The 27360-nt window shown below is 40.8% G+C and overlaps 1 protein-coding gene across 1 annotated transcript in view; it reads left to right on the top strand.

Annotated features, from left to right (window-relative positions):
• Positions 1-26647, top strand: part of LRP6 (LDL receptor related protein 6) — a 146910-nt gene extending 120263 nt beyond the window's left edge. The window contains exons 17-23 of the mRNA XM_077468806.1: positions 754-879; positions 2882-3118; positions 7861-7971; positions 11109-11339; positions 15545-15681; positions 15777-15874; positions 18969-26647. Of these exons, the coding sequence (XP_077324932.1) occupies positions 754-879; positions 2882-3118; positions 7861-7971; positions 11109-11339; positions 15545-15681; positions 15777-15874; positions 18969-19251 (1223 nt within the window). The 3' untranslated portion in view covers positions 19252-26647. The remainder of the gene's footprint in view (positions 1-753; positions 880-2881; positions 3119-7860; positions 7972-11108; positions 11340-15544; positions 15682-15776; positions 15875-18968) is intronic.
• The last annotated feature ends 713 nt before the right edge of the window (positions 26648-27360 follow it).

The following is a 27360-nucleotide window of genomic DNA, read 5'->3' as shown; positions in this document are numbered from 1 at the left end:
TCCAGGCTTAGTTGGCTCTCTGTGACCCTGTTACGGAGGTTTTCCCCTCACTTCTTTACCTGTGATGCTTACACAAGAAATTGAGGGTTCTAGTATCACCAGGACCAAAATGCACAGAGAAGAAAATTGTCAGAATATCTAATCCTTCCTAATTCAATTAAAGTAGATGTTAATGTTTTTTTTTGTTTTTTGTTTTTTCCCCCCCATTTTGGCTAGAATAGGGGAGGGTTATAACCCCTGTCAATTTTTGTTTTTACCATTGTGTCCAATTGGAGAGATTTCCTTTTTACTTACAGTCCTATATCCAAAACAGAAAGTGAGAGGAAATCCTCTTAAGTGAAGGAGTCGGTGTGTCACCAGAACTAAAATCCCCATTGGAAGGTTCCCCCTCTAGTCCCAAAATTCTGGATTTTTATTTTTTTTTACTTTCGATGATCACAGTAAACAGGACAAATAGAGGGTAAATCTCCATAACAGGGGCACAGATGGCAATAAAAGTTGGACAGGGGTTCTAATCCCTCTCCACTAGCCAAAACGTAAAAAAAAAAACAAAAAAAAAAAAACCCTTAAAAACATGTCTTGTAGTTTGGAGAGATTTTCCTTCATATCCTGTGAATTTCCCTAGAGAGGGACACAGACTGCAATAAAAACCTGTTGCACACTGTATCCCAAATACAATTTTAGCAGGAGTTGCGCTTTGCAAACCTAACCTAATGCAGGGTTTGTTTTAATGTATTTTCTTCTGTTTTACAGAGGAGCATCCATGCTCTCAGGATAATGGTGGCTGCTCCCACATTTGTATTGTAAAGGGAGATGGAACAACTCGCTGCTCTTGCCCCATGCACCTGGTGCTTCTCCAGGATGAGCTGTCCTGTGGAGGTAGGAAACTGCTTCCCATCATGGGGATATATGCTGTTCTGTAAGAATTAGGTTTATTGTGTATAATGGAATATGTAGCACAGCTGCAATTTGGATTGTGCTCGCTGCTTGATCATAAAGACATTTACCCAGGGGTTTATGCATGCTTAAAGCTGAACTCCAGCCTTCCCTTTTAGTCTTTCACAGTTGTGCAGGCGCCTCTCCTATGCTGAAAATTCTTACTTTGATTTCACTACACTGTGAATGTCTCACTTTATATTTTATGGCTGTTGATTTCTTCATAAACGTATTTTTTCTTAATGGTTGGATTGCTGTATGAAAAATATATATCTTTAAAAAGGTTAGTGGAAGGTGCTTATATTGTATAGTGTGAGAATTAGCTTTGCAAGTTGCAAAGGGCGCTAACAGATGTAATGATAATGTACATAAATAGATGTAACACTAGAATTGAGAATCCTGCCACAAAAAAAAGTGTCCTGTCTAACACAGCCTTTCTCAACCATCTTATCAAATAGGAACCCTTAAAGTTACTTTGCATTCTTAAGAAACCCTTGCTAATAAAATATTTCCAGTAATAATGAAATTGTGAGCTACATATTGATTACAAAAATAGTCAAAAATACTGCAAGTGAATTTTGCGGTGTTCCCTCACATTGGTGGCCAGTGAAGTACCCCTTTTCATCAGTAGTCAGTGAAGAAGTGCTCCTTATTTTGGTGGTCATTGGGAGAAGGACCATTTCACACTAGTGCTCAAGGAGAGGAATTCCCTTTAGCTTAACCACTTCAGCCCCGGAAGGATTTGCTCCCTTTAATGACCAGGCCATTTTTTGAGATGCGGCACTGCGTTACTTTAGCTGACAATTGCATTGTCCTGCGATGCTGTACCCAAATAAAATTGTCCTCCTTTCCCCACAAATAGAGCTTTCTTTTGGTAGTATTTGATCACCTAATGTTTTTTTTTTTTTTTTTTTTTTTTTTGCGCTATTCAAATGTATTTGAAAAAAAATATATTTTCACACCTAATAAAAAAAATAATTAAGTCTAATTTCATCAACAATTTAGGTCAATTTGTATTCTACTACATATTTTTGGTTAAAAAAAAATCCCGAAAAGCATTTGGTTTGCGCAAATGTTATAGCATCTACAAAATAGGGGATAGATATATGTCCTTTTCTTTAATTATTTTAAACTAATAATGGTGGTGATCAGCGATTATAACTGGTCGGCAAGCTGTTAAAGTTGAACTTTAGTCACAAAATGAAGTTCTGATAGTTTGCTTCATGCTGACCCCTTTTGCAGGTATAGCTATGTAAAACATTAAAAATAAATGCCTATACTGTTTAAAATCCAGTAATACACTGTCTCACCCTGCTAATGCTCAGTTGCTCTTCATTTTTAGGCAGTGTGACAAATTTGTAGAGGCCAATCTGCTGACTGCCTAAAGATTTACTGCTGTTCAGTCAACTCTGGTCTTCAGCAGAATGACAGCCTCAAGCAAGTAGAAACTTGGGCAATGCTGGAGGCAATTTACAGTGCACACTAAATTTTGTTTCAATAGTTTTTATTAGTTTTATAAAAGAGAGTAATGCAATTTTTAGTATATGTTTTTACATTGTTAAGGCAAAGAATTTTAAAGGCATACATTAATATCAAAATCGAGGGATACTAAAATAGTCCCGATCTGGTCACATACTAATTTTGGTAGCATAATTCTTGTAGAATGTATGTTCCTTGTGAAGAGCATTATTTTTAATAAGTTGCTATGGGTAAAGTTCCACTTTAAAAGATCATTGAAGTTAGTGGTTACCTATTTGAGAAGCAGAAATTGCTAATTGTTCAAGCAATACCTTGCAACATCTTTAATAACCCTGGTTGAGAGGTTGTGCTAAGGTGATGATTTGGCAGCAGTAATCGTGCCGTGTTAATTGGCATCTTCACATGTCACATTTGACAGTTGCAGGTTAAGAGTCTTGGTTTTAATATTTTGTGTTTTCTCTTTCAGAACCCCCAACCTGTTCCCCTCAGCAGTTCACCTGCTACACGGGGGAGGTAGACTGTATCCCTGCTGAATGGCGTTGTGACGGTTTCACAGAATGCGTGGATCACAGCGACGAACAAAACTGTCCTATGTGTTCTGATACTCAGTTCCACTGTGCCAGCGGGCAGTGTATAGATTCCTCACGAAGATGTAATGGCGATGCAAACTGCCAGGACAAATCTGATGAGAAGAACTGCGATGGTATGTGCCAATAATACAGACCATAAAACACAAGCCCAGAATGGTCTTTTTAGTCATTAATGCTGTATGATTAGCGCATACAGATGGAGAGCCATTCAGATCTACAGCTCTAAAGGTTTTGCGGGTGACACAAATATTTTCAGTCTGCTGCCTCAGTGTTTTTTAGATCTTTTCTGTCAGATGTTACTAATGGTATACTGAAGTATAATTACAAACATTCCATAAGTGTCAAAGGCTTTTATTGACTATGACATTAAGTTTATGCTCTATGACCACGCTTGCTTGAAGCACCTGCGGCTTTGGAGAGGCTTTAATTCAGCCTTAGCTTTGTTTTGGAGAAATTGTAGGTGTGAGATATCAATTCAACACACACAGGCATCTGCCAAGCTTCAACAAGGCCTCATTGAAGCACCGCTGAAGCCTCATTGAAGCACCGCTGAAGCCTCATTGAAGCACCACAAAAGCTTGTTAAAGCAGTAGGAGCTTTAATGTGTGTTGAAGCCGAAGCAAGTGTAAATGAGCCCCTAATAACATTCTGGAGTATATTCAAATTGCCATCTTAAAAACTGAGGCAGCAGACTTTGTGAAAATTAATATTTGAGTCATTCTCAAAACTTTTGGCTACGGCTGTAGAAGGTGTTTGTTTTTTATTTTGTTTTTTCTTTTTAGGGCTAATTTACACCTGCTTTGGTGTTAACACACATTTAAAGTGCCTACTTCTTCAACATGCTTTTTTTATCTGTTTTTGAAGCTTCAGTGATGCTCTTTTGAAGCATGACAGATGCCCTGTGTGTACGTATATCATACCTGCAATTTCTCCAAAGTGAGGCTAAAGCTGAATAAATGCCTCTCCAAAAGCCGCAGGTGCTTCAAGCGAGCTTTGTCATAAAGTTCTAAGGAGGCTTTGAAAAAGTTTTGAAGCACCACTCAAGCGACATGTGGTATAATTTTTGAAGTGAAGCCAAAGCAAACGCAAGGTGTAAACAGGACTGTAAACTAACCATTTTATTTAGTGACAGGAGCTCTGACTGGCATTCAGGGAACTTTAACAAATCCGGTCCAAAGCCTTGTTTTGAAGCAAGTGTAAACTAGCCCTAAAAGAGGCATATCCCATGTCCTACTCCTGGCATACAAAGAAAGCTGCAAAATAAATATCCAAAAAATATAATGGTGGCACCCTGACTTCTGAGGTTCGTCCAGCTTTGATAATTTAACCATAAAGGTTATGGTAAAAAAGGGTTAAAGGATTCAAAAAGCCCTCCCAACAGATTGGTGCATAGCACATTAAAGCCTTTTTGGAATAGAAGGTATTCATATGTCTCGTTCTGACACCTATTAGATTGTAAGCTCTTCTGAGCACTGCCCTCTTAATCCTCTTGTATTTTATTGTATTGTAACTGTATTGTCTCCTTTTATATTGTAAAGGGCTGTGTAAATTGCTGGCGCTGTATAAATCCTGAATAATCATATTTAAAAATTGAGGACTGTGTGTGAAACCATGCAAATCCCTTTATACCCATTAAAGAGGAAGTAAACCCTGATGAGTTTACTTCCTCTTTCATTCCCTGTAAAGGCAAAGCATAATGGACTACTATGCATCGCATAGTAGTCCATTATGTGTCACTTACCTGACACAGGAGCCAGCGAAGTCACCGCTGTCCCCTGTAGTTCTGAGCGTCCATCTTCTTGGTGGGTCTCCGTGGGTCTTGCTGCTCCGGCGCTGTGATTCGCCGGAGCAGCGATGACGTCACTCCCGCGCATGCGCACGGGAGCCGAGACTCGCGGCATTGCCGTCATTGACGATGCCCCGCTCAGTGCGCCTGCGCTGTAGATAGCTGTGCCCGTCTTCGGGCAAATATCTCCTAAACGTATACAGTGGTGTGAAAAAGTGTTTGCCCCCTTCCTCATTTCCTGTTCCTTTGCATGTTTGTCACACTTAAGTGTTTCGGAACATCAAACCAATTTAAACAATAGTCAAGGACAACACAAGTAAACACAAAATGCAATTTGTAAATGAAGGTGTTTATTATTAAAGGTGAAAAAAAATCCAAACCATCATGACCCTGTGTGAAAAAGTGATTGCCCCCTTGTTAAAACATACTATAACTGTGGTTGTCCACACCTGAGTTCAATTTCTCTAGCCACACCCAGGCCTGATTATTGCCACACCTGTTCACAATCAAGGCATCACTTAAATAGGAGCTGCTTGACACAGTAAGGTCCACCAGAAGATCCTTAAAAGCTACACATCATGCCGAGACCCAAAGAAATTCAGGAACAATTGAGAAAGAAAGTAATTGAGATCTATCAGTCTGGAAAGGGTTATAAAGCCATTTCCAAAGCTTTGGGAATCCAGCAAACCACAGTGAGAGCCATTATCCACAAATGGCGAAGACATGGAACAGTGGTGAACCTTCCCAGGAGTGGCCGGCCGCCCAAAATTACCCCAAGAGCGCAGCGACGACTCATCCAAGAGGTCACAAAAGACCCCACAACAACGTCCAAGGAACTGCAGGCCTCACTTGCCTCAGTTAAGGTCAGCGTTCATGCCTCCAACATCAGGAAACGACTGGGCAAAAATGGCCTGCATGGCAGAGTTCCAAGGAGAAAACCACTGCTGAGCAAAAAGAACATCAAAGCTCGTCTCAATTTCTCCACAACACATCTTGATGATCCCCAAGACTTTTGGGACAACATTCTGTGGACCGATGAGACAAAAGTGGAACTCTTTGGAAGGTGTGTGTCCAAATATATCTGGCGTAGAAGGAACACTGCATTTCATAAAAAGAACATTATACCAACAGTAAAATATGGTGGTGGTAGTGTGATGGTCTGGGGCTGTTTTGCTGCTTCAGGACCTGGAAGACTTGCCGTGATAAAAGGAACTATGAATTCTGCTGTCTACCAAGAGATCCTGAAGGAGAATGTCCGACCATCTGTTCGTGTACTCAAGCTGAAACGAACTTGGGTTCTGCAGCAGGACAATGATCCTAAACACACCAGCAAGTCCACCACCGAATGGCTGAAGAAAAACAAAATGAAGACTTTGGAGTGACCTAGCCAAAGTCCTGACCTGAATCCTATTGAGATGTTGTGGTATGACCTTAAAAAGGCCGTTCATGCTCGAAAACCCTCTAATGTAACTGAATTAGGACAATTCTGCAAAGATGAGTGGGCCAAAATTCCTCCAGGACGCTGTAAAAGCCTCATTGCACGTTATCACAAACGCTTGGTTGCAGTTGTTGCTGCTAAGGGTGGCCCAACCAGTTATTAGGTTTAGGGGGCAATCACTTTTTCACACAGGGCCATGATGGTTTGGATTTTTTTTCACCTTTAATAATAAACACCTTCATTTACAAATTGCATTTTGTGTTTACTTGTGTTGTCCTTGACTATTGTTTAAATTGGTTTGATGTTCCGAAACACTTAAGTGTGACAAACATGCAAAGGAACAGGAAATGAGGAAGGGGGCAAACACTTTTTCACACCACTGTAGGTTTGGGAGATATTTCTTGGACCTACAGGTAAGCCTTAATCTAGGCTTACCTGTAGGTCAAAGTGGTTTGTAAGGGTTTACAACCACTTTAACTAGCACAATGCACATCCACAACCATCAGTATATGGTGCAAATGTAGCCTAATATAATAGAGCCATTTCTTTTAAACTGCATACAGCCCTTTAAGCTTTTTGGCCATCAGTGCATTGTATGGAAACCACGACTAGAGTAGGGCTTTGGACCCAATGAGAATGTATAACCATAAGGCTTTAGTGATAAAGGAATCCTAAAGCTCTCCAACCAAATTGGTATAGAAATGTATTTCTATATAGCTGTCTACTACCAAAAAGGTTTTTATTTTTCTTCTTTTAGCTTTGTTTTTGCCTGTTATTGAATCTCTTAACAGAGTGGGCGAAGCCTGATTGGGAACTGAGATCAGGTCTGTTGCACTTTTGAATGACAACACAGTCAGTGGGTATATCCATAGCTGCTATTCAGTTCAATTGCAGCTTTCAGATTTGCCCACTGCTATGCACTGTCTGTTCAGTTCTCCCATCAGTCCCACCCACCCAGAGACAAGTCATTTCCTAAATATGGATAATTACCTGTATCCATGTACTATCATTTGTTTTAGCTTTTGGACAAATAATCTCCCCACCAATGGCTAAATGAGGGCAGAGTAAGTGCTGTGTGGGAAGCTGTCACATACATGACAGCTTCCCAGGACAGGCATGGTCCACTTTGCATGCCAATTCATAGTAGGTCTTAATTGCCGTACATTCCCTAAACCGAGAACTGGTGGTAATTCTTTAAGACTTTATCGCTGCCTGCCCTAGCAATAGATTCCTAAAGGGGCAGTAGTAAGAACTAACTGAATTTGCTGCACATGCCGCTATTGTTACCAACACTGGCACAAATCAATTAGGTGCAGTTGGTTAAGGGGAATACTGCCAGAAAAATGGTGTTGGAGCCATTCTGAATTCCCCTGAGGTCTTACAAAGGCCTATATGGGAATCAGTATTGTTCTTCCTGCTGGAGAGATCCCTCTAGTGATAGATTTGTATGTATTGATGATTAATAATCTATAGAGGGAAATCAAGACTCTGTGGCTTCTGCTGGTAATCTCTCTAGTGATGCATCCCTTTCTATTCATTTTCCTGTTGCTAGGCCACACTGCTCATTTTGCAAAATCTTAATCGTAATATATATGTGTATAATTGAAAATTGCCCATTCATATCTTCTCAGAAATCTGCACACCAGACCAGTTTCACTGCGGCAGTGGACAGTGCATCAGCAAACATCGGCGGTGCGACCACAAGCGAGACTGTAGTGACAGCTCTGATGAACTGGGCTGCTGTAAGTGATCTAGACAAAAATATAAAACTGACCGGTTCATTTAGGTATTCCCGCAAAGCTCAGTTCACCCAGCATAATTACCTGAAATTTCACTTTATTTCGGAACCCCACACATCAGCTGCAAGTTTAAAATTGGGATGCGATTTGAAAGACTCTGTAAGTTAATGTTTGGAGGGTGGGGGGTGTGGAGGAAGTTGGCTGATCTGTGAGAAATGGAGAGCCCAAGGTGAGTAACAGCAGTGCAGTGATGTCAATGCAGGTGGGGCAAAAACTGCATGTTTTGCCACTCCGTTATGTTAGGTAACCATAAAGCAAATTGGTAGTTTGTGTTAGGAATTGCAAAAAGTTTTTATATCACTATACACCACATCTGTGGCAGGTAATTTTATTTAGAGATGTGTATATAATATAAATGTGTGTATGTGTGTATATATATAATATTATATTATAAAATTTACAGGTGCATCTCAAAAAATGTGAACGTTATCAAAAAGTTAATTTATTTCAGTAATTTAATTCCATTCAAAAAGTGAAAATCCTTTATCCTTTATCATTTACATTCATTACCCACAGTGATATATATTTCAAGCATTTCTTTGTTTTAATGGTTATGGCTTACAGCTAGTGAAAACCCCAAATTCAGTGTATCCAGAAAGTTCGAATTTTGTAAAAAAAAAAAAAGTTGAATATTGTGACCTCATGGTGTCACAATCTAGTAAGCTAGTTAACTCAAAACACCTTTAAAAGGTTTCCTGTGCTTTTAAATGGTCTCAGTCCTGGTTCAGTAGGCTACACAATCATGGGGAAAACTTGACAGTTGTCCAGAAGACGATCATTGACGTGTGGTAGAAAAAGGTGCACAAGCAACAGGGATAACCGCAGCCATAGGAGGATTGTGAAGCAAAGCCCATTCAAGAATTTGGGGAGATTCATAAGGAGTGCACTATGGCTGATTTCAGTGCTTCAAGAGCCACCACACAGACATATCCAGGACATGGGCTACAACTGTCACATTCCTTGTGTCAAGCCACTCCTAAACCAGAGAAAATGTTATAAGCATCTTAATCAGGCTAAGGAGACGTGTCTGTTGTTTAGTGGTCCAAATTCCTCTTTTCAGATGAAAGTAAATTTTTCATTTCATTTGGAAATCAATGTCCCAGAGTCTGGAGAAGGAGTGGAAAGGCACAGAATCCAAGTTGCACGAGGTCCAGTGTGAAGTTTCCACAGTCAGTGATGATTTGGGAAGCCATGTCATCTGCTAGTATTGGTCCACTGTGTTTTATCAAGTCCAAAGTCAGCGCAGCCTCTTACCAGGAGATTCTGGAGCACTTCATGCTTCCTTCTGCTGACCAGCTTTATGGAGATGCTGATTTCATTTTCCAGCAGGACTTGGCCCCTGCCCAAACTGCCAAAAGTACCGGCACCTGGTTTAACCACTTTCCCACAGGGCACTTGCACCCCCTTCCTGCCCAGGCCATTTTTCATCTTTCAGTGCTGTCTCACGTTGAATGACAATTGCGCAGTCATGCTACACTGTACCCAAACAAATTTTTATAATTTTCTTCACACAAATAGAGCTTTCTTTTGGTGGTAGTTAATCGCTTCTGAGTTTTTTTTTTTTTTTTTGCAAAAAAAAAAAATTTGAATATATATATATATATATATATATATTTTACTTTCTCTCATTTTTCTCCTCCACTAATGTGTGCTGATGATACGACACTGATAAACTGAACTGGTGGGCACTGGGAGGCGGCATACTGGTGGGCACAGAGGCGGCATTAATCAACAGCATTGATGGGCGACACTGATGGGCCTTGAGCAACAGCAGTGATGGGCATTGGTGGGCACTGATAGGCGGCATTGGGCGACACTGGGCATTGAACGAAAGCAGTGATGGGCGGCACTGGTGGGCACTGAGAGGTAGCACTGATTGATCAACAGCAGTGATGGGTGACACTGGTGGGCATTGATCGACAGCAGTGATGGACATTGGGCAGCACTTACAGCCAGCACTGACTGACATCGCTAATGGGCACTGATTGGTGGCACTTGTGGGCAGCGGTAGCCGCTTATTGCTGCCACTGGTGGCCACTGATTGCTGCCGATTACATGTGGAGGTGCTGCTGATCAACTCTCCTCGCCACACACTGTCAGTGTGAGGCGAGGTGTGCCGATTACCGGCATCTCCATGTTTACATGTGACCAGCTGTTATTGGACACATCCGATCACATGGTTAAAGAGCCACACTGAGATCGGGGTTGCGCCGTGCCATAGCAACACTGCGCGGCCACGTGCCAGCGGCCGTTCTAGGACTCAGTCATATGACGTATTCCCAGAACGAGAGGCGCACCTCTCCGCCGTCATTTGATGGTGGGTGGGGGTGATTAGTTAATGATCATGGTATATCACTATGCTTGAGTAGCCAGCAAACTTCCCTAACCTAAACCCCATCGAGAATCTGTAGGGTATTGTCAAGAGGAAGGAGAGACACCAGACTCAACAATGCAGATGAGCTGAAGGCCACTATCAAAGTAACCTAGGCTTCCATAACACCTTAGCAGTGCCACAGGCTGATCGCCTCCATGCCACGCTGAATTGATGCAGTAATTCATGCAAAAGGAGCCTCAACCAAGTATTGAGTGCATCCTATACTGTACATGGACATACTTTTCTGTAAGCCAACCTTTTTTTTTTTATTGGTCTTATCTGATCAATTTTTTTTTTGATATACTGAATTTTGGGTTTTCACTAGCTGTAAACCATAATCCTCAAAATAAAATAAAAATGCTTGAAATGCATCACTCTGTATGTAATTGTTTATTTTTATCCATTTGCAAAGTGAGCCAAACAGAAGTGTAAATCAAATACATTTTTGGTGTGACTACCCTTTGGCTTCAAACCAGCATCAATTCATACACTTGCGGACTTTGTTCATTTACATGTCACCGTGTGTGTGTGTGTGTATATATATATATATATATATATATATATATATATATATATATATATATATATATATATATATATATATATATATATATATATATATATATTATTTATTTATTTAAATGTTTGACTTGTTTTGGTGTTTAATTTGCTGTGATCTGATGTAACACTTTTATGACCCTTCTAGATCCTACAGAAGAGCCACCTCCACCCTCGACCAACACCATCGGCTCTATTATTGGGGTTATTCTTACAGTTTTCGTGGTGGGTGGAGTTTATTTTGTGTGCCAGCGTGTTCTGTGTCCCCGCATGAAAGGTGATGGAGAGACCATGGCGAATGACTATGTTGTGCACGGGCCAGCCTCTGTACCGCTGGGGTATGTCCCCCATCCCAGCTCCCTTACTGGATCACTACCTGGTGAGGAACATGTGTTTGTGTTTATGAATTGTATCCAATGCACTTCACTGAGGGAACCAGAAAAATGACATCTTCCAGTGGGGTCATTTGTTCTGGCAATACATGTCTGGAGAGATTTTCTTTAATTGGATGAGCCTGCAAATCCACCTGGATGGGTGATATTGAACCACTATTGCTCCTTTTTACAAATTAATGTTTATCTCATTAATGATTTGTTAAGCAGGCTGTACATTTTTGATAATTTTCAAGTCAGTCAGCCCTCTGAAAAAGCTTCTCTTTGCTCAGTGTGCATCCAAACGTTTTCTATCACTTCAAGTAAAGCAGGGTTCCGTTCTGGGAAAAAAAAAATGAATTTGGGTAAAACCTTGAAACGCTCTAGATCCTTTATACAGATCTTCGGGCCATCTATGCTCTCTACATGAAAAAGTGGTCAAATTATGCCACCATCTCCTCCCAAGAATGATCAGCTAAAGCTGGGTGGAATTTTGAATGAAACTTCTTAGGTAAATGTTAATTTTTCTAATCATTGGTGGGCCAATTCGATGCTCGTTTTTCAAGCACAGTGATGAGAAAATTTGAAGGAGCAGGATGTAATTTTTTTTTTTTCTCAGATTTCTAACAGGTTATGTGGTTTTTGTTTGGTAAAGTCTATTCATTCTAAAATCAGATTTTAAAAGCAAACAAAATCTTTACACTAATCTTTAAATGTTCCATGACTTCTACTAAGAATGTTCATACAAAATTCTATGCATCTATGGCCAGCTTTAGGCAGCCCATGTATTGGTCCTCTTCTCTTTTATTTTTTTTATTTTATTTATTTAATTCAACCAGCGGTTTGTACAAAAACAAGACCCGATTTTCCCCAAACCACACATTCGAGATAGATGGGAAAATCATTTCTGCTAAGTTATTGTGTTCTGATGGCAGGGAGACTTTCCCACCATCAGAATATGTTTATCAGCACTGCCAGCTATAGCCAATGGTGCTTATCGTGCAGAAATTTTCCAACAGGCTGGCTGTACAAAAATTGATTTTAGTAGATTGACTTCTGTACAACCAGTCTTGCCCATACATGATCGAAATTTGACTGGTTCCTGCTGAGCTTGCCAAATTTCAATCCGTGTGGTTGGCTTTAACTGTAGTTTACTTCTAAATTGTTTTGTTCTCTCCATCACTTTAAGAGCCCTACATAGAGATATTATAGGTGGAGCTCTCACAGTGGCAGGGTATAAACTGTGTTTACTCTGTGGCCCTTTGTTGTGGCTTTTCTAGACTCTGGATTTCTTCTGAGGATCTAGCTAGTATCCTATTGCAGAAATCAATGAGCAGCCGCATCTGACCCCCTGTGAAACTATTGTTCAAAGTCAGTGGGGTCATGTTACCTCCCTTCTTAAGAACACATTGTGTAGAGGGGAGCCCTCCTTCTGTCCTCTGGGCTTTTCCTTTAACTGCTTCTACACTGGTACAGGGTTCCTGTGTGTGGGCGAGCATACAGCAGCATTTCCTGTACAGAAATGTTCCCTAATTTTAAGCTGGTCACTTCCCACCATCATACCCTTTTTGTAGGGGTCATCTATAAACCTGCAGTCTGTTATTTGTGCTGAAACTCTGCATGATAACTTTTTAGCACACAGATTCAGGGAACCCTTAAATATGTGGTTAAAAATACTTTATTTTTTGACATCTTAAAGTGGCGCTTCACCCAAAATGGGGAAGCTCTGCTTGTCTGCCTCCTCGTCCCCCCACCACCACCACCACAAGTGTCACCTTTGGCACCTTGTGGGAATAAGGAAGTGGTTCTCCCACTGCCTGCTGAGTTTGTCACAGTGAAGTTGGCCGCAACTTCGCCCCTCACCACAGCTGGCCCATTGACAAAGCACAGTGCGATTTGAGCATACGCAGTAGGAAATTGGCTGTGAAGCCACAAGGTTTCACTGCCTTACCCAACAGCACCCAAAAGCCGATTCAAGAATTGGCTTGGGTGAGGACTGAGGACAGATAAGTGCCCTAATAATGTCAACCGCTGCAAGATTTGTGACTGTTGGCTTTTACTTTTTTGGTGGGGGGGGGGGGGGGCTGGAGCTCTGCTTTAAGGATTTCATTCAATAACTGCAATCATAAGTATTTTATATATTCTAGTGAGACCCTGTCATTGGTTCACGGATGTTGCTAGTTTTACAAATTTAACTTTTGAAGTTACTCCAAGCAAAACTGAAATGTTTGGAAGGTTTACGTAATATATTTCCAATCTGAATTTTTTTTGTTAGCCTAATTTAATATAAGTAGGTTACTTGGTGATTCTGCCATTATTGCCCTGTTTATAATCTAAGGCTGGCCATACATTATAAAAATCTATTGTACAATTTTCCTTTAGATTTACCAAATCCATATAATACGAGGCCAAACCTAAAAACTTTTAATTTGTATGCAATCAGGCAGACACTTGCACTACATAGTTGAAGGTAACTCTAAAGGAAATTGAATAAAGAAAATTGTGTAATGTATGGCCAGCCTTAGTTTCAATACAGGGCTGACAATGCTGATCAACCAATATTCAAATACCTAATCCCCTGAACATTGTCCAAACCCAGAATCTGTGCTGGACAAATCAACCAAAGTGCTCAGCACTTTTTGTATGCATGATTTATTATTCATGCCAAAAGCACTAGACACTCCAGGCACTTTGTGAGATGTGCATGTGCTTTAATTGTTTGGGAGTGGTTTACCTACCACCAGCTGCAGTGGCTAGGAAATAACTGTAAAGTGACATCATCCATAGAGTTACTATGGTGCTTCAATTGTCAGATGCCTTTCCTACACACTCCAGCCACTGCTGACAGCTTAGCCTGGGACCGGAGCTTCTGCAGATCAGGTAAGTATAGCGATTTTTTTTTTTTTTTTTCCTTCATGGCTAGATAAATTTGTCTTAGAATTTGTCCGAGTAGTCTTTGAGTTTAGGTTTTGCCTTTACTTCCACTGTAACTTTTGTAGTTTTGTTTAAAGCGGTACTAAACGCATGTAAAAGAAATCCCCAGCAAGCATAAGACCGCTATAGTTTGCATTTGTAAACATGCAGGAATACACTATAGCAGTGATGGCAAACCTTTACACCCAAGATGTTTTGGAACTACATTTCTTATGATGCTCATGCACTTTGCAGTGTAGTTGAGCATCATGGGAAATTTAGTTCCAAAACATCTGGGGTGCCGAGGTTTGCCATCACTGCACTATAGCCTCAAAGTAGCTGTCTTACAATTTGCGCAGCTTGTTTCCTTAATTCTCTGTTCCTGCTAAAGCCTGTGCCATATTTATGGTTGCCTACAGATCCCATCTGTATGTGTACTTCTGCCCTTTGTATGCAAAAGGCAGAATTTCACACGTGCTTAATAAGAGAACCAAGTCTCGTTTTCATATAAAGCCAGCAATAGACTGTGCGGTCCTCCTTGCTTTCTGTGCTTTGAATGTCGAAGTACACCCCATGTGACATTGCTAGCCAAGTTCTGAATGGTCCGCATTAGTCCATGGCATTGCAATCCGGCGAGAGTGCTGACAGAGGCACAGCATGTGAATGCAAAGACTGGCAAAAAACTAAGTGTGCCATCTGTTAGGGACAAAATAAGCATGCGTTAGTGATGTAATTGAAAGAAACATCTGACATTATCTTCTAAATGGCACAGTTTCAAATACTTTCTAAGTCATTACAAACTACATTACATGGGGCACAGTTGCCAAGGAGTGTTTACTTCCACTTTAACCCTTAAGCCCCTTTCACACATGCCGACTGTTCGTTTCATCAGTTCAGTCACGTTTTTTCACAGAGAAAACTGATGAAGTTTACACCCCCTCTTTCCCACCCCCTCTTTCCCAACCCCTCCTTTTGTTTTTGCATGAAAAAAAAAAAAAAGACTGTCCATTTCCATCTGTTTCCATAGAGATTCATTAATGTCCATTTTTCATCTGTGAACACATGGATGAAAAACTGACAAATGGTCTGGATGTTTGGAAGGGCCATTAGTCTGTCCTTGATCATTGAAGTAGTAATCAGCATGGCTTAGGTTTATTGAGCCACAACTGGGCGCCAGTGATACATGTTTCACACCAAACACTGTGATGATAGTTTTGATATTCTTTAAATTAATTTCAATCACTTGGAGGCTCCAGAGCTTCTACTTTCTCTTATCTGATTACCATATCTCTCCATTCAGGCATGTCACGAGGCAAGTCGGTCATCAGCTCGCTGAGCATTATGGGTGGAAGCAGTGGACCTCCTTATGATCGCGCTCATGTGACTGGAGCATCATCTAGCAGTTCTTCCAGCACCAAAGGAACTTATTTCCCACCTGTGAGTTTTTTGTCCTCTGCTATAGTTTGTCTGATGTGCAATTTCACGAGCAAACTTAACAAACATTTGCTTTTTTTTCCCCCCTTTTATTGTAGATTTTGAACCCTCCTCCTTCCCCAGCCACAGAGCGTTCACATTACACTATGGAGTTTGGATATTCATCAAACAGCCCATCCACACACAGATCGTACAGGTAACCTTCACAGAATAAGGACATTGAAAGTAACAAAATCCTGATGAGGTTGTCACCCTTCCTCACTCTGCTTTAAAAAAAAGTACCTATCTTGTACAGAACCACATACTGGATAATCATAGACCTTGGTTTATAGGCTGCTAAATTTAAGGAATTGGACACTGACAGATTTTGGACACGCCCCCTATAACCTCACCCCCTCCATGGGACCTGCCGTTTTTTGTTAGTGTCTTTAGTTGATTGAACTTATTTTGGAGTCTTCAATGAATACACTCTTCACTGTCCTCTACTTTAGCATTAGAAGCAGTGCATCTGGATTGGTGTTAACATCGATATTGGGAACTCTACCTGGACCCCACACTGTAAGGTTGACCTGTAATGTTGCTATGGGCACTGGATCCTTCTTGGGTGTTCAGATTGGCAATGAGTGCAGTTAGCTGTAGGATGATATACAGGTCCAGAGTCCTGGTCCATTCCTCTAGTTGCCAGATTCTGAAGACTCCTCCATGTTATTGGCCACCATGTCACGTGAAGCCTGGACCCAAATAGGGACCTTCAACGTATAAAGTTGGAAGACAGATTTGTCATGGTTATCAGTTCTATACTGTAGCTTTAAGGCAGGTATAAAACGCAATATTTCCATTATTACACCTATTCAAAGACTAAGTTCTCTTTTGGAACGTTGCATCCGTGTTTTACACAGCCGCATCATTAAACTACAAGTCCTGTCTGCCATCACAGTAGACATCTCGTAGTCCTCAGTGAACTATAAGTGCCTTAATCAGCACATTTTAGTCCATTCACTCTTCCTTTGACCTTCTACAGTTCATATGGAGGTACAGGCAGAAAACTGGAAGGAGATTGTGCAGGAGTCTGATATAGCATTTGCTACTGATCACAGGATGCAATGCGTTGCAGGCACCTGTAGAAAAAAAAATTGCATAATTTTTTTTCTGCAAAAATATGCACATTTATTTTTTCCTTCAAAGGTGAGCGGGAGTTCATTCACTTATTGAATGTTTAAACTTTTAGACTTTAGTAAAAATTCCACCATTCAGAGCTTAGTCTTAGGTGGGTGTAACATCGCATCACAGGTTGCACCTTTTGACCACTACTTTCACCCAAACACCTAAAAGGTACTCGTGCACTTTTCCTGCCTTATTGTCATGGAGACTGTTATAGGACAGTTGACACCAAAGTTGCTGTTTATGTAAGTCCTCTTCCCAGTGAAGTGGCTGCCCTCACTCATACAGTTTGTTACAGTTTACCAATCTCTGGGTATAGATGCCCCAGACCTGTGGTTAGATTGGTGGTTTCAAAGGAGTACAAAATAGTGTTCAAAACTCTACCCCTTCATCACCTTCTTTTCTCAAATCAACCTCTGCTGTCACCACCTGAACCAAGGGGATTCAACCCGAAATCTTCAACCTAATATGTTAGAAACAAGGGACCCTGGGATGTGGATAATCATGGTCTCCAGATAAAACAAGTTACCTCTGTTGCCAGGAAGGACCAAGGATCCTCTAGGAATGGAATGCTTTAATAATTACCTGGTCTCAGTTCAGGCTAATCTATGTCTTGCCTCCAGTGCAAATTGTGTCCTCAATGCTCTGCAAAATAGTGGAAGAGAAAAAGTAATCTGGTTTTCATTGCACCAAACTTGCCCACAAGAACCTGGTACACAGGTTACAAGGAGACAACTGCTGATCTCCTCTCAACAGGCCCAGCCCTGCTTTTTTAGTACCCAAAATCAACCCTGCTTCTCAGTCATTAGCTTGGCTTTAACAGAATGACTGTGGGACAGAGGGGGTCTCTAAATCTACCATTGTTACTGTTCTAAGATCCGTTTCGCACTGCCAGCGTTTTTCAGTCGCTACAGCACTAAAAAAGCCTGAAAAAAGTGGCTCCATTCACTCCAGTGTGAAAGCCCGAAGGCTTTCACACTGGAACAGTGCGCTGGCAGGGCATCAGAAAAAAGTTCGGCCAGCAGTTTCTTTAGCGCGGTGAACACACCACTGCTCCCCATTAAAATCAATGGGGCAGCGCTGCGATACCACTGGCAAAACGGCACTCTGGCGGCATTAACCCCTTTTCGGCCACCAGCAGAGTGGTTTTTAGCCCTGCTAAAACTACGGTAAAGCGGCGCTGCTTTACCGCCGATGCCCGGGGTGGCTCAGTGTGAAAGCCCTCTAAAAGGAAGGAAAGCCACTTCCAGAAAGATTCACGATCATACCTGGAAATCTTTTTGCCTGTTGTGAACACAGGCATTTTAAAACCTGAGATCACTCTGTGCCTCATAGTCTGGTCTTCCTACAAACAGGACTTGAGCAGAACTTAAGCACTCTGAAAGGACAGATTTAGGCCTTGCTAGGGGGTGTTGCCTTAAAAGCTTCCCAGAAGGTGTGTCCTAAAAAGCTTGCCAGTGCCCGATCACCTGAAGGTACCAGTGCATAACCAGGGTCTATGAATATTCAGCCAGTGTACCATACTTCAAGATATGGTACTTATAGGCAAGTCGAAATTCCTTTTTTCTTGCCATTTTCAGAATTTTATCGATCATACTTAAATAAAAATAAATAAAAAAAGCGTGCTTTATAGCTTCAAAAGCTTGTATTTTTAAAAATGTTGCTTAGCCACTAAAAAGTATCACATTTTGACTTCTCTACTTTGCTATTTGCTTAATATAAGGGCCGGTTCACACTATAAATCTTACAGGGACCACTCTGTGTGTTCCTGTGTGATTCACATATGATCCAGGTGCAGTGAGATTTTAGCCCATTCATTTGAATGGGCTGAATTAGCCCTGCATTGTAGTAATAGTGCATGCTCTACTCTACAAAGTGAAGAACTGGATCCTATGATACTTTTGTACCATGCAATCCAGAGCATGTCACGTGTCGCAGAATTGCCTGTGGTCTGCTTGTTTTTGTGAAGCAAATCCCGGTATGATCTTAAAATGCTTAGACCTTTAGTTGCACGTAGTATTCAGGACCCTATTTTTACTGTCCCTACTTAAGATATGTCTGTATCCTAAAGACTACACTAAAGTTTGTTTGCAATACTGTATTGATTGTTTTTACTTTTCTCTCCTCAGTTATCGACCGTACAGTTACCGTCATTTTGCTCCTCCAACCACACCATGCAGCACAGATGTGTGCGATAGTGACTACACCCCCAGCCACCGCCTGACCTCTGCCACGGCAAAGGGCTACACCAGTGATCTCAACTATGACTCAGAACCAGTCCCACCTCCACCAACCCCACGCAGTCAGTACCTGTCTGCCGAGGAGAGCTGCCCGCCATCCCCTTATACAGAACGCAGTTACTCTCATCACTTATACCCACCGCCCCCCTCTCCTTGCACAGACTCCTCCTGAGATTCCCCCCCACCTGTATATACACAAAACCTGTGGAGAAAGGGGGTCCGTGGAAAGCTTCATGTACAGTTGTATTTTCACAGAACTCTTTAGTGGCGAGCAGAGTTCAGCCTGTGGACCTATTTGTACATAGTGAAAAAGGATATTTATATATTTTCTTAGCTCACTCCGTCATCCCTGTGCCATTAACCCAAAATCCAGCTCATTCACTCACCTATCCAAGTTTTTTGTACAAAGGATTTTTGCTCTGCCAGTATATTGTACAAATATATATATATATATATAAATATCTATTTTTGCAAACTGAACACACAAAATGCCTTAAATGGACGCTGCAGAAGCAAAGAAGTCTTAATGCCAAAAAGATTCAGAGTGATTGTGAGCTACAGTAGACGTCCAGACTTAACCAGGGTAGGTGGCGTTATTCGGAGAGCAGCAATTGGTGCCAGTTCATCCTTGCTTTTGACACTTCATGGGTTGTTAATGTCTTTTGGTATTTGATTTGGTTTTAAGTTCAACCAGATGAACACTGAACAGAAAAATTTCATCCATATAGAACTCTACTTTTTAATGATGGGAAAATCCAGTATACGCCATGTGAACCAATTAGACTGCAGTATCAGAATGTTGTTTTTTTTTTATTTTAACCATCATACAGTGTTTGCCTCAGTGTGATTGGACAAGTCTACAGTGTGTTTACAAAAATGGGGAGTGTGTTGCCCCAAGAACTAGATTGGGTAACTTTCCTAAGAGACCGGGTACTGAGCACCTGCAGAGGCTCATCCTACACTTTGCAGACTGCAAAAAAAAAAAAGGGGAAAAGACCAGCTGCACTCTTTGAAAGTTCAAACGCTGGTAGTTTTTTTTTTTTTTTTTCATCTGGACAATAGTCCTTGATGGAGACTTTGCCTAAAGAGCACATTCTTTGCCTATATTATTCAAATAAATGAAGTTACCACCATTTGAATTTCCAAGTAGTGCAACCCATCTTTTCCCTTGGATTTCTACAGTTTTTAACAGACCTTTTACTGTGTAAATTTTTATTTTTTTTACATGTTTTATAATTGATGAACACACAGTGGCTCTTCCCTCCCATTAACCCAGGCTTTTAGTCGGTGCTGGAGGCTGCCATAACTCTGAAGTGCCATGCAAGTGAAGTGCCTGCCCCTGACTTGATTCTGGAACATGGCTAGGTGCAGCCTCTGGCAGTGACAAGCTACTTCATAATAGGGTCCCCTTAAAACTGTTAAACATAGGCAGGTGTTATTTGGATGTTGCTGATCTTTTCCTGCTCACTTCATTCAGACAAATGCATGTATGTCCACATGAGAAGTATCATTAGGAATTTGATAGACCAAGATATCCCAGCTATTAAAACAGAGAAGTCAGCTGAAGGTGTACTATCCTGTAGCTGTTCTAAATTCAGCAGCATCAGAAGGCAATTATCGAATGGCTGAGAACCTAAAATTTTAACTGAAAAATGTAAATGTCAGTTGATGAAATTAACACATCCCCCTTCCACCATTCCTTTTATTACTAATGACAAGAAAACAATAAAATGTGTTGACAGTTGTAGCAAAATGATGCTTATTAGGCTGGTCATACATTATTCATTTTTTTGAGCAGATTCCCCCACACACTCAAGGTGGATGAGGGAATCCTTCCCAATGTGGTATTGTATTTTGACAGTCGGGCGCTTTCCCAGCTGTGAGAATACATTGATCAGTGTTTCCGGCGGTAGCTGGTCGCACTGATTGTGGAAAAACCTGACTGGCTGTTTTGTACACAAGTGAATCGATAGATTGATTTGAGTACAGTTAGCCTGCCCATGCATGATCCAAATTTGGCTAGTTCATGCTAAACCGGCCAAATTTTGATTGTTTTCTCCTTTTCCTAGCACAAATCATTACAAGGTTCTGGAAGTTCTATACTACCCTCAGGGTCCTGAAAGTTCTATCTGCTCTGCGACCCGCAAAACTAAATATACCACTACTGTCATGTCAGAGGCACATGCTGGGAGAAACCACTAAAACCAGTGTGCAGGACTATTAACTGAGGCCCTCTAGCTGCACCTGTCAGATCAGAGTAGCTTGGTTTTGTTTTTAAAATGGACCTAAAGTGATCCAAAAGATGCCAATAAGATTAGAACTGTTTGACAGCAGGTAGCTCCTCTTAAATATTTTAGTTAGAATTTAGCCCCAAATCTTGTACTGTAGTATGAAAATTTCAACCAGCTCTCCTGGTAGACAGCCTGGCTATCTCTGCAGTGGTTGGATCCATGGTCAATAGAAAGATGGATGTGGCTAGTGAAAGGAAGCTGGCCAGTATTTGCATGTAAAGTTACCCCAGGATTAAAGCAGACCTCTCTCCCATTATTTGAAACCAGCAACATCATTGAAATTATTATACCAAAATATTTTAATATACGTTAGTTACTTGCCTTTTGCATTTCTATTTTCGCCAGTCTTTGCTTTGTCCACACCTTACTTGAAATCCTGCACCACCATTTTAAAAATGAACATTCAGTAATTGGTGGCTGGCTTGCTTCTACCTTGTTTTTGGGATTGAGAGCCCACTGATGGTGTACAGCACAAATCTTGTTCATGTGCTGTATGCGATCCATAATGGTTTATTAATACGTTGTGAAGACTTTAGCAAAGCATATATATATATATATATATATATATATATATATATATATATATATATATGCATTTTTCCCCAGTCATCTTCCAGGATGGCTTACAGAGAGAAAGGCTCCTCCCACCTAGCAGGAGGGGGACCCTTTTTTCCAAGAATCGGTGAGATTTCACATAAAATCTTGTGAGAATTTGCAGTAAACTGAATAACTTCCCAGGGGACTGCTGCGGTAGGCACTGGCTACCTCACCAGCTTCCTGGAAATTCCAGAAGCGAAAGAAATGCGAGTGTGATTTATATACAATTTGCTGTTTTTTTTTTTTTTTTATATATGACTGAAACATGTTTTACAGGTTTCTTAAGTTTGGGGGGAAAGGGTCTGCTTTAAGTTTTTTGGGGCTCTTAGTAGATTGGGTTTACGATTTCTTAGAATGGATTCTTGGATTATGGCAGGTTCATTTTAACCCTTCTGTCTGAGATCTGCTAGATCCTCCCCTGGTAGGCGAAGCCTGCAAAGTGTATTTTCTATTTTCCGAAGCTGCGAATGTTAAGTGTTTTTATACCATGTATGATGTAGATACTGTATTTGTATTTATAAACGCAAAATGTAACATTTTTCTAATAGTGTATATCCCATTTATATATCCTTGCAGTATGTTCAGATAATTGCTTTGTACAGTCACCAGAATGCAGGAGTTTAAAATGTGTCCTCTTAGTGATGGGGTTATGGAGGGTTTTGTGACTGTTTTGCTTTGTAATTGCACATTTTATGTTTGCATTAGATAAACACACTTTCTTCCTCATATAGTTCTACAGGAAGCTCCAACCTATAGGATCATGCATGACCGCAACAAATGTTAGGTCATCCTGGTAATATAGACCTTACAGGAGGTTGTTATTGGAATGTAAGACAGTTGGCAATGTGGTTTAGGTCAGGGCTTAAAATTGCCCTGCCATTCACTTAAGTTTCCTTCAAGAGATCTCACCTCTCAGGCATCCCATGTCACCTACTACCCTCCCCTCCATTCCTGTGATGCCACCTCTAACACTGTGGCTTTGGACACGCCAGGAGTGGCTCCATCCTCAGACTGTTGGGTCACTACTAGTGATGTATGGGTTGGTGGATGAAACCAGAGCAGGCAGCAGGTGACACCGGTATCCAGCACTCCAAGTGCAAAACTCTTACAAAAGCTGCACTGTTGGCTTGGACAAGAGCCAGGAAACATGGGACATTAGAGGCAGGGTCACTAGACGTAATAGACCTTAATAAACAAATTGAATTTTGTTCTTTAATGTGGGACTAAAACCATTAATTTAACGGTTTGCCAAAACGGTTATATTAAGGCTCGGTTCACATTGGTGCGATGTCGGACATCGCATGTGATTCACACTGCTATGAAAATTGCTTGTGATGTAAATTCAGCCATACAAATTGTATGGCTGAATTTGCATTGCATTCGGACTGAAGTCATGCAGGACCCTTTTCTAGTCTGCACCAGAATCGAATTGCATGGCTGTTCGCACCCATGCAATCTGATTCCTATCTGAATTGACAGTTTGTACTGCGATATGCGAACCAATCTGGTGGTGTCATTAACTTTGTGCAATTTGTATACGATGTGGAAACCCGTACTGGATTTGCAGGGGTTCTCGCAGCAGTGTCAACCCAGCCTTAAGGCCTGCCCTGAATGATGTTAGTTTCTTTCACAGCTTCAGTGATCTAACTGAACTATCAATCCTTCGAATGGCTGGTGTCATAACTGATCAAATGTGCAGCACCATAACAATAGCAGATCAGACGCTAAGATTGCAGCTTCCTTGGCTTTAAAGAAGAGCAGGGTTTAGTTCCACTTTTAGTTACAGAGAAAAGTTTGAATTCTAGAAAACGACTCTTAAAACATGGATAGTTTTATATTTATATCCATGAAGAGCCACTTGGTATACATTTCCATTGACTACAGCAGGAAACTTTTCTACAATAGCAGCAGGATCCTGATAGTTTGCCTGGTCCCTAGGTTTTGTCCAGCCCTGTCCTAGCAAATTAAAAAATGGCTAACATTGTTGGATGTTTAACGCCTAAATGAAATCAAATCTGTCATGTCCTGTCATTTTAAACCAAATTGTAAAATGTTTACAAAGTTGAGTATATGTATTCCCTCATTTTTATGTCATGGGAGCACTTTATATGTAACATGATACATAATACCGTTTTTTTTTTTTTTTGTTTTTTTTTCCCAGGCATATAGGTCACCACCAACTAAATTAAACACTTTTGTTAATTTCAAAAACATGGGGACCTGTGCCTTTTGCAATACGCATGTGAACCAGTGCAAAAAGTTTACAGATAATGCCTGTATTAAATAAAATTTTCACGGTATATATATATTATTTTTTTTGGACAGAGTGGAGATGAGCAGACTGAATAGTAGGTGTTGATTACTGTCTGTGTCCCTGTTAGGGAGAATCGCCCTCTGCATTTGTCCAGTTCATTGAAAGAAAATCCTAAATTTAGGTTGTCCTCAGAAAATAATAGAAGCTCAATCTTCCAATGGGGGTGTTCTGACAGAGTCCACCTATCGAAAAGTGTCCGCTCTGAACTGCGCAGGCGCATCGCTTGCGCAGTACGGAGCACAAGGAGATTTGGTAAAATCTCCGAAGATAACGGCGCCTGCACCGTGAGTCCAGGTGCAAGCCCCACCATCCAAGTGGACATAGGGCTGCACATATTAGAGGGCCCCTCGCTTCGCTCAGCTCTTTTTATTTTAACTCTATGTCCACTTAGATGGTGGGGCTTGAACCTGGACTCGCGGCACAGGTGCCGTTCATCTTCCGATATTTTCGGAATCTGCTTGTCCTGTGTACTGCTCATGCGTAGTACACAGCGGACACTACCCGACGGGGGGACACTATTTGACACGACACCGACACTAGTTCCCATGACCTGAGGGGGCCCCAAGGCATTCCCTAAATTTGTATGGATTCCTTCTCCCTTCTAGTTTTGGCTGTGAGACAGGAAGTGAAAGAAAATCCCCCCCCCCCCCCAATAAAACACAGATGGCGAAAAACCCTGCATTTTTATAACCATCCCTTGCTCTATCCAAAATTAGAAAAAGGTTTGCTTAATCTACTTTAAGATATTGTAAAAGTGCATGTTTAATGGGCTGTTGCCAAATGCATACTATTTTTGTGATGACCATATTTCCATATCTGGATCTTTTGGGACCAAATTGTTTTCATCCTGCTTGTGGATGAATTTGCATATATAATTCTGTTGCTCATTTTGTTCTGCTTTTTTTTTTTTTTTTTGGAGAAATTATAATGCAATGAGGTATTGTGGCTCTGCTTGTCCATGTTATGCAAATCTCTACGTAGATAGTCCTGCTTCAGTTAATTTTGGATAAAGGGACCCTGTCGTTTGCCCATACAGAGCAAAGTAGCATTGTCTTGTGTAAGGACTGGTCAGCTGGTTTTGGGTTTGTGGCGTTTGCATTAGTTTGAGGTGCTTTTGAGATCATTCAGCATTCATGGACAAGTGCATGTGGCCTACAGTTGTTGTCTTTCTGAAGAGGCATTTGACCTGCTTCAAGCAGGTTTTACATTCCCATAGACTTGTATAGGAAAGCAATACCTCGTACTACGCAGACCCGTTAACCCGCCCCTAACCACCTTATACTCACAACTATAGTGCTTGCCTGCCAATCCATCTTTAGAGAAGGTTGCTGCAAAATGTCCAGCTCTTTCAGTGATCGTTCTCGCAGGACAGACATCCCAGGTATTTTGGTGGCTGCCACAAAGGATAGAACCAGAGGGGATCACTGTACAGGTTAGAATAAAGTGGTTGGGGAGTTTTACAAAGACACAAACCTAAACCTGAAAAGACAAGATGATGGTATCTCTTTATAACTTAATTTAATGTAATTTCCATTTAGTAGGAAATGCTGGGAATGAACAAGAACTGTTTCGGGTACAGTGGACTGTAGGCCTCTGCTTACCACCTTACATCTTATATTCTTCCCACCATATTTCCCACATCTGCTCTCCTGCTTACTTTGGCTTCTCTTTCTGCAAAAAGTCCTCACTTGTGCTGAACCCTCTTTATTTTAGATAGAAAAGTCCAGCAGCGAGAGCAAGACTCAGTCAGCTTCTTCCATAGTTACACACCCCTAAGCTCTCGATCACAGAAACTGTTTTGCCGAATGGGTGCATTCTCAACGACATGTCTGATGGCTAGTGCATCAATAGGGCCTCCTGTCCTAATTGTCACATTTCCTGTTCAACTTACTGAAACTGTCACCTGTTTATTACATGTAGGACTTTTCCGTTATAGGCAATGAGGGGTAATTTGAGTTTGTGCTATGACTACATTAGTGTACGTTTTTTATTTTCTGGATCTTTGTAAGTGCATTGTGCAAGAAGGTTTAGATCATGATGGCACTGATCCTTTATGTTGTATCCGTGTTCCAAGCTTTAACTCTCTCCACTTCCTATCTCCTGCCGCTGGTACGACAGATCTGCACAAGGATGTATTATTTTATGCTATCGGCCAACATTTGGTCACCTCAGAGCCACTCATTCAAAGTTTTTTTTTTTTTGTTTTTTTTTCTTTTTCATATATTTTTTTTGTAAAATATGGGCTTTATTTGGAAGCTGTGTATAATTAAAAAAATCCCATGACCTTGTATAAAGTTTCATTATTACTGTAAGCCGAATTGTAACAAAGAATTAATTTTTATAATAAAACAAATGCTTAAAACAGAGTTTTGATCATTGGTTTGATGTAGCATTCTTGTCTGGTAATGAATTGCTAAACTTCTAAAAATTGCCTATGCTCTTGAGTTCTGTTAACTTGAAAATGCTGTTGTCTCGGAAACCATTGGTATCTATTAATGAAATATATCTGACATTATTTTTATAAAAAAAAAAACATGGAATTCCTCAACTCATTGTGCACCAAAAAAAAAAATCTTGATGGTGTCCCCATCATGTGAAGTTGTACACAGGCACATATTGGTGGGATCGCAGTACTCCATTTAAAAATTGCTTACATGTCTTAGCCCTGTGTGGGCCTTAATCTTAGCCTATTTTCCCTATCCTATACAATCATCTGGGGAAAAAAGTACACTACATGAAAATTCTTGCTTCACCATGCAAACGTTAGATCTTTATAAAGTGCCTAAAGGATAATACATATTTATATATAAAGAAAAACATGATGCATTTGTCTTTTCAATAATTTCTTGGACAAAGATCTCAATAGATGTAATCTTGTTCTGTTGAAAGATTAGGTACAGTAAGTCCCCTACATACGAATCTTCGAGTTGCAAACTTTCAAAGATGCGAGTATGTTTGCAGTTTTTTTTTTTTTTTTTTTTAATTCAACCCAGCAGGCTGAATGGGGAAAAAAAAAAGGTCGCTGTACCAACACAAGCAATGTTGGTGCAGTGATCTCCCCAGCTGTGCTCTCATAGGG

Source organism: Lithobates pipiens, unplaced genomic scaffold, assembly GCF_037356315.1.
Source record: "Lithobates pipiens isolate NorthernLeopardFrog02 unplaced genomic scaffold, aLitPip1_a1.2 Scaffold_8, whole genome shotgun sequence".
Taxonomy (NCBI): Eukaryota; Metazoa; Chordata; class Amphibia; order Anura; family Ranidae; genus Lithobates; species Lithobates pipiens.
This window is presented reverse-complemented; position numbering and strand designations above follow the sequence as displayed.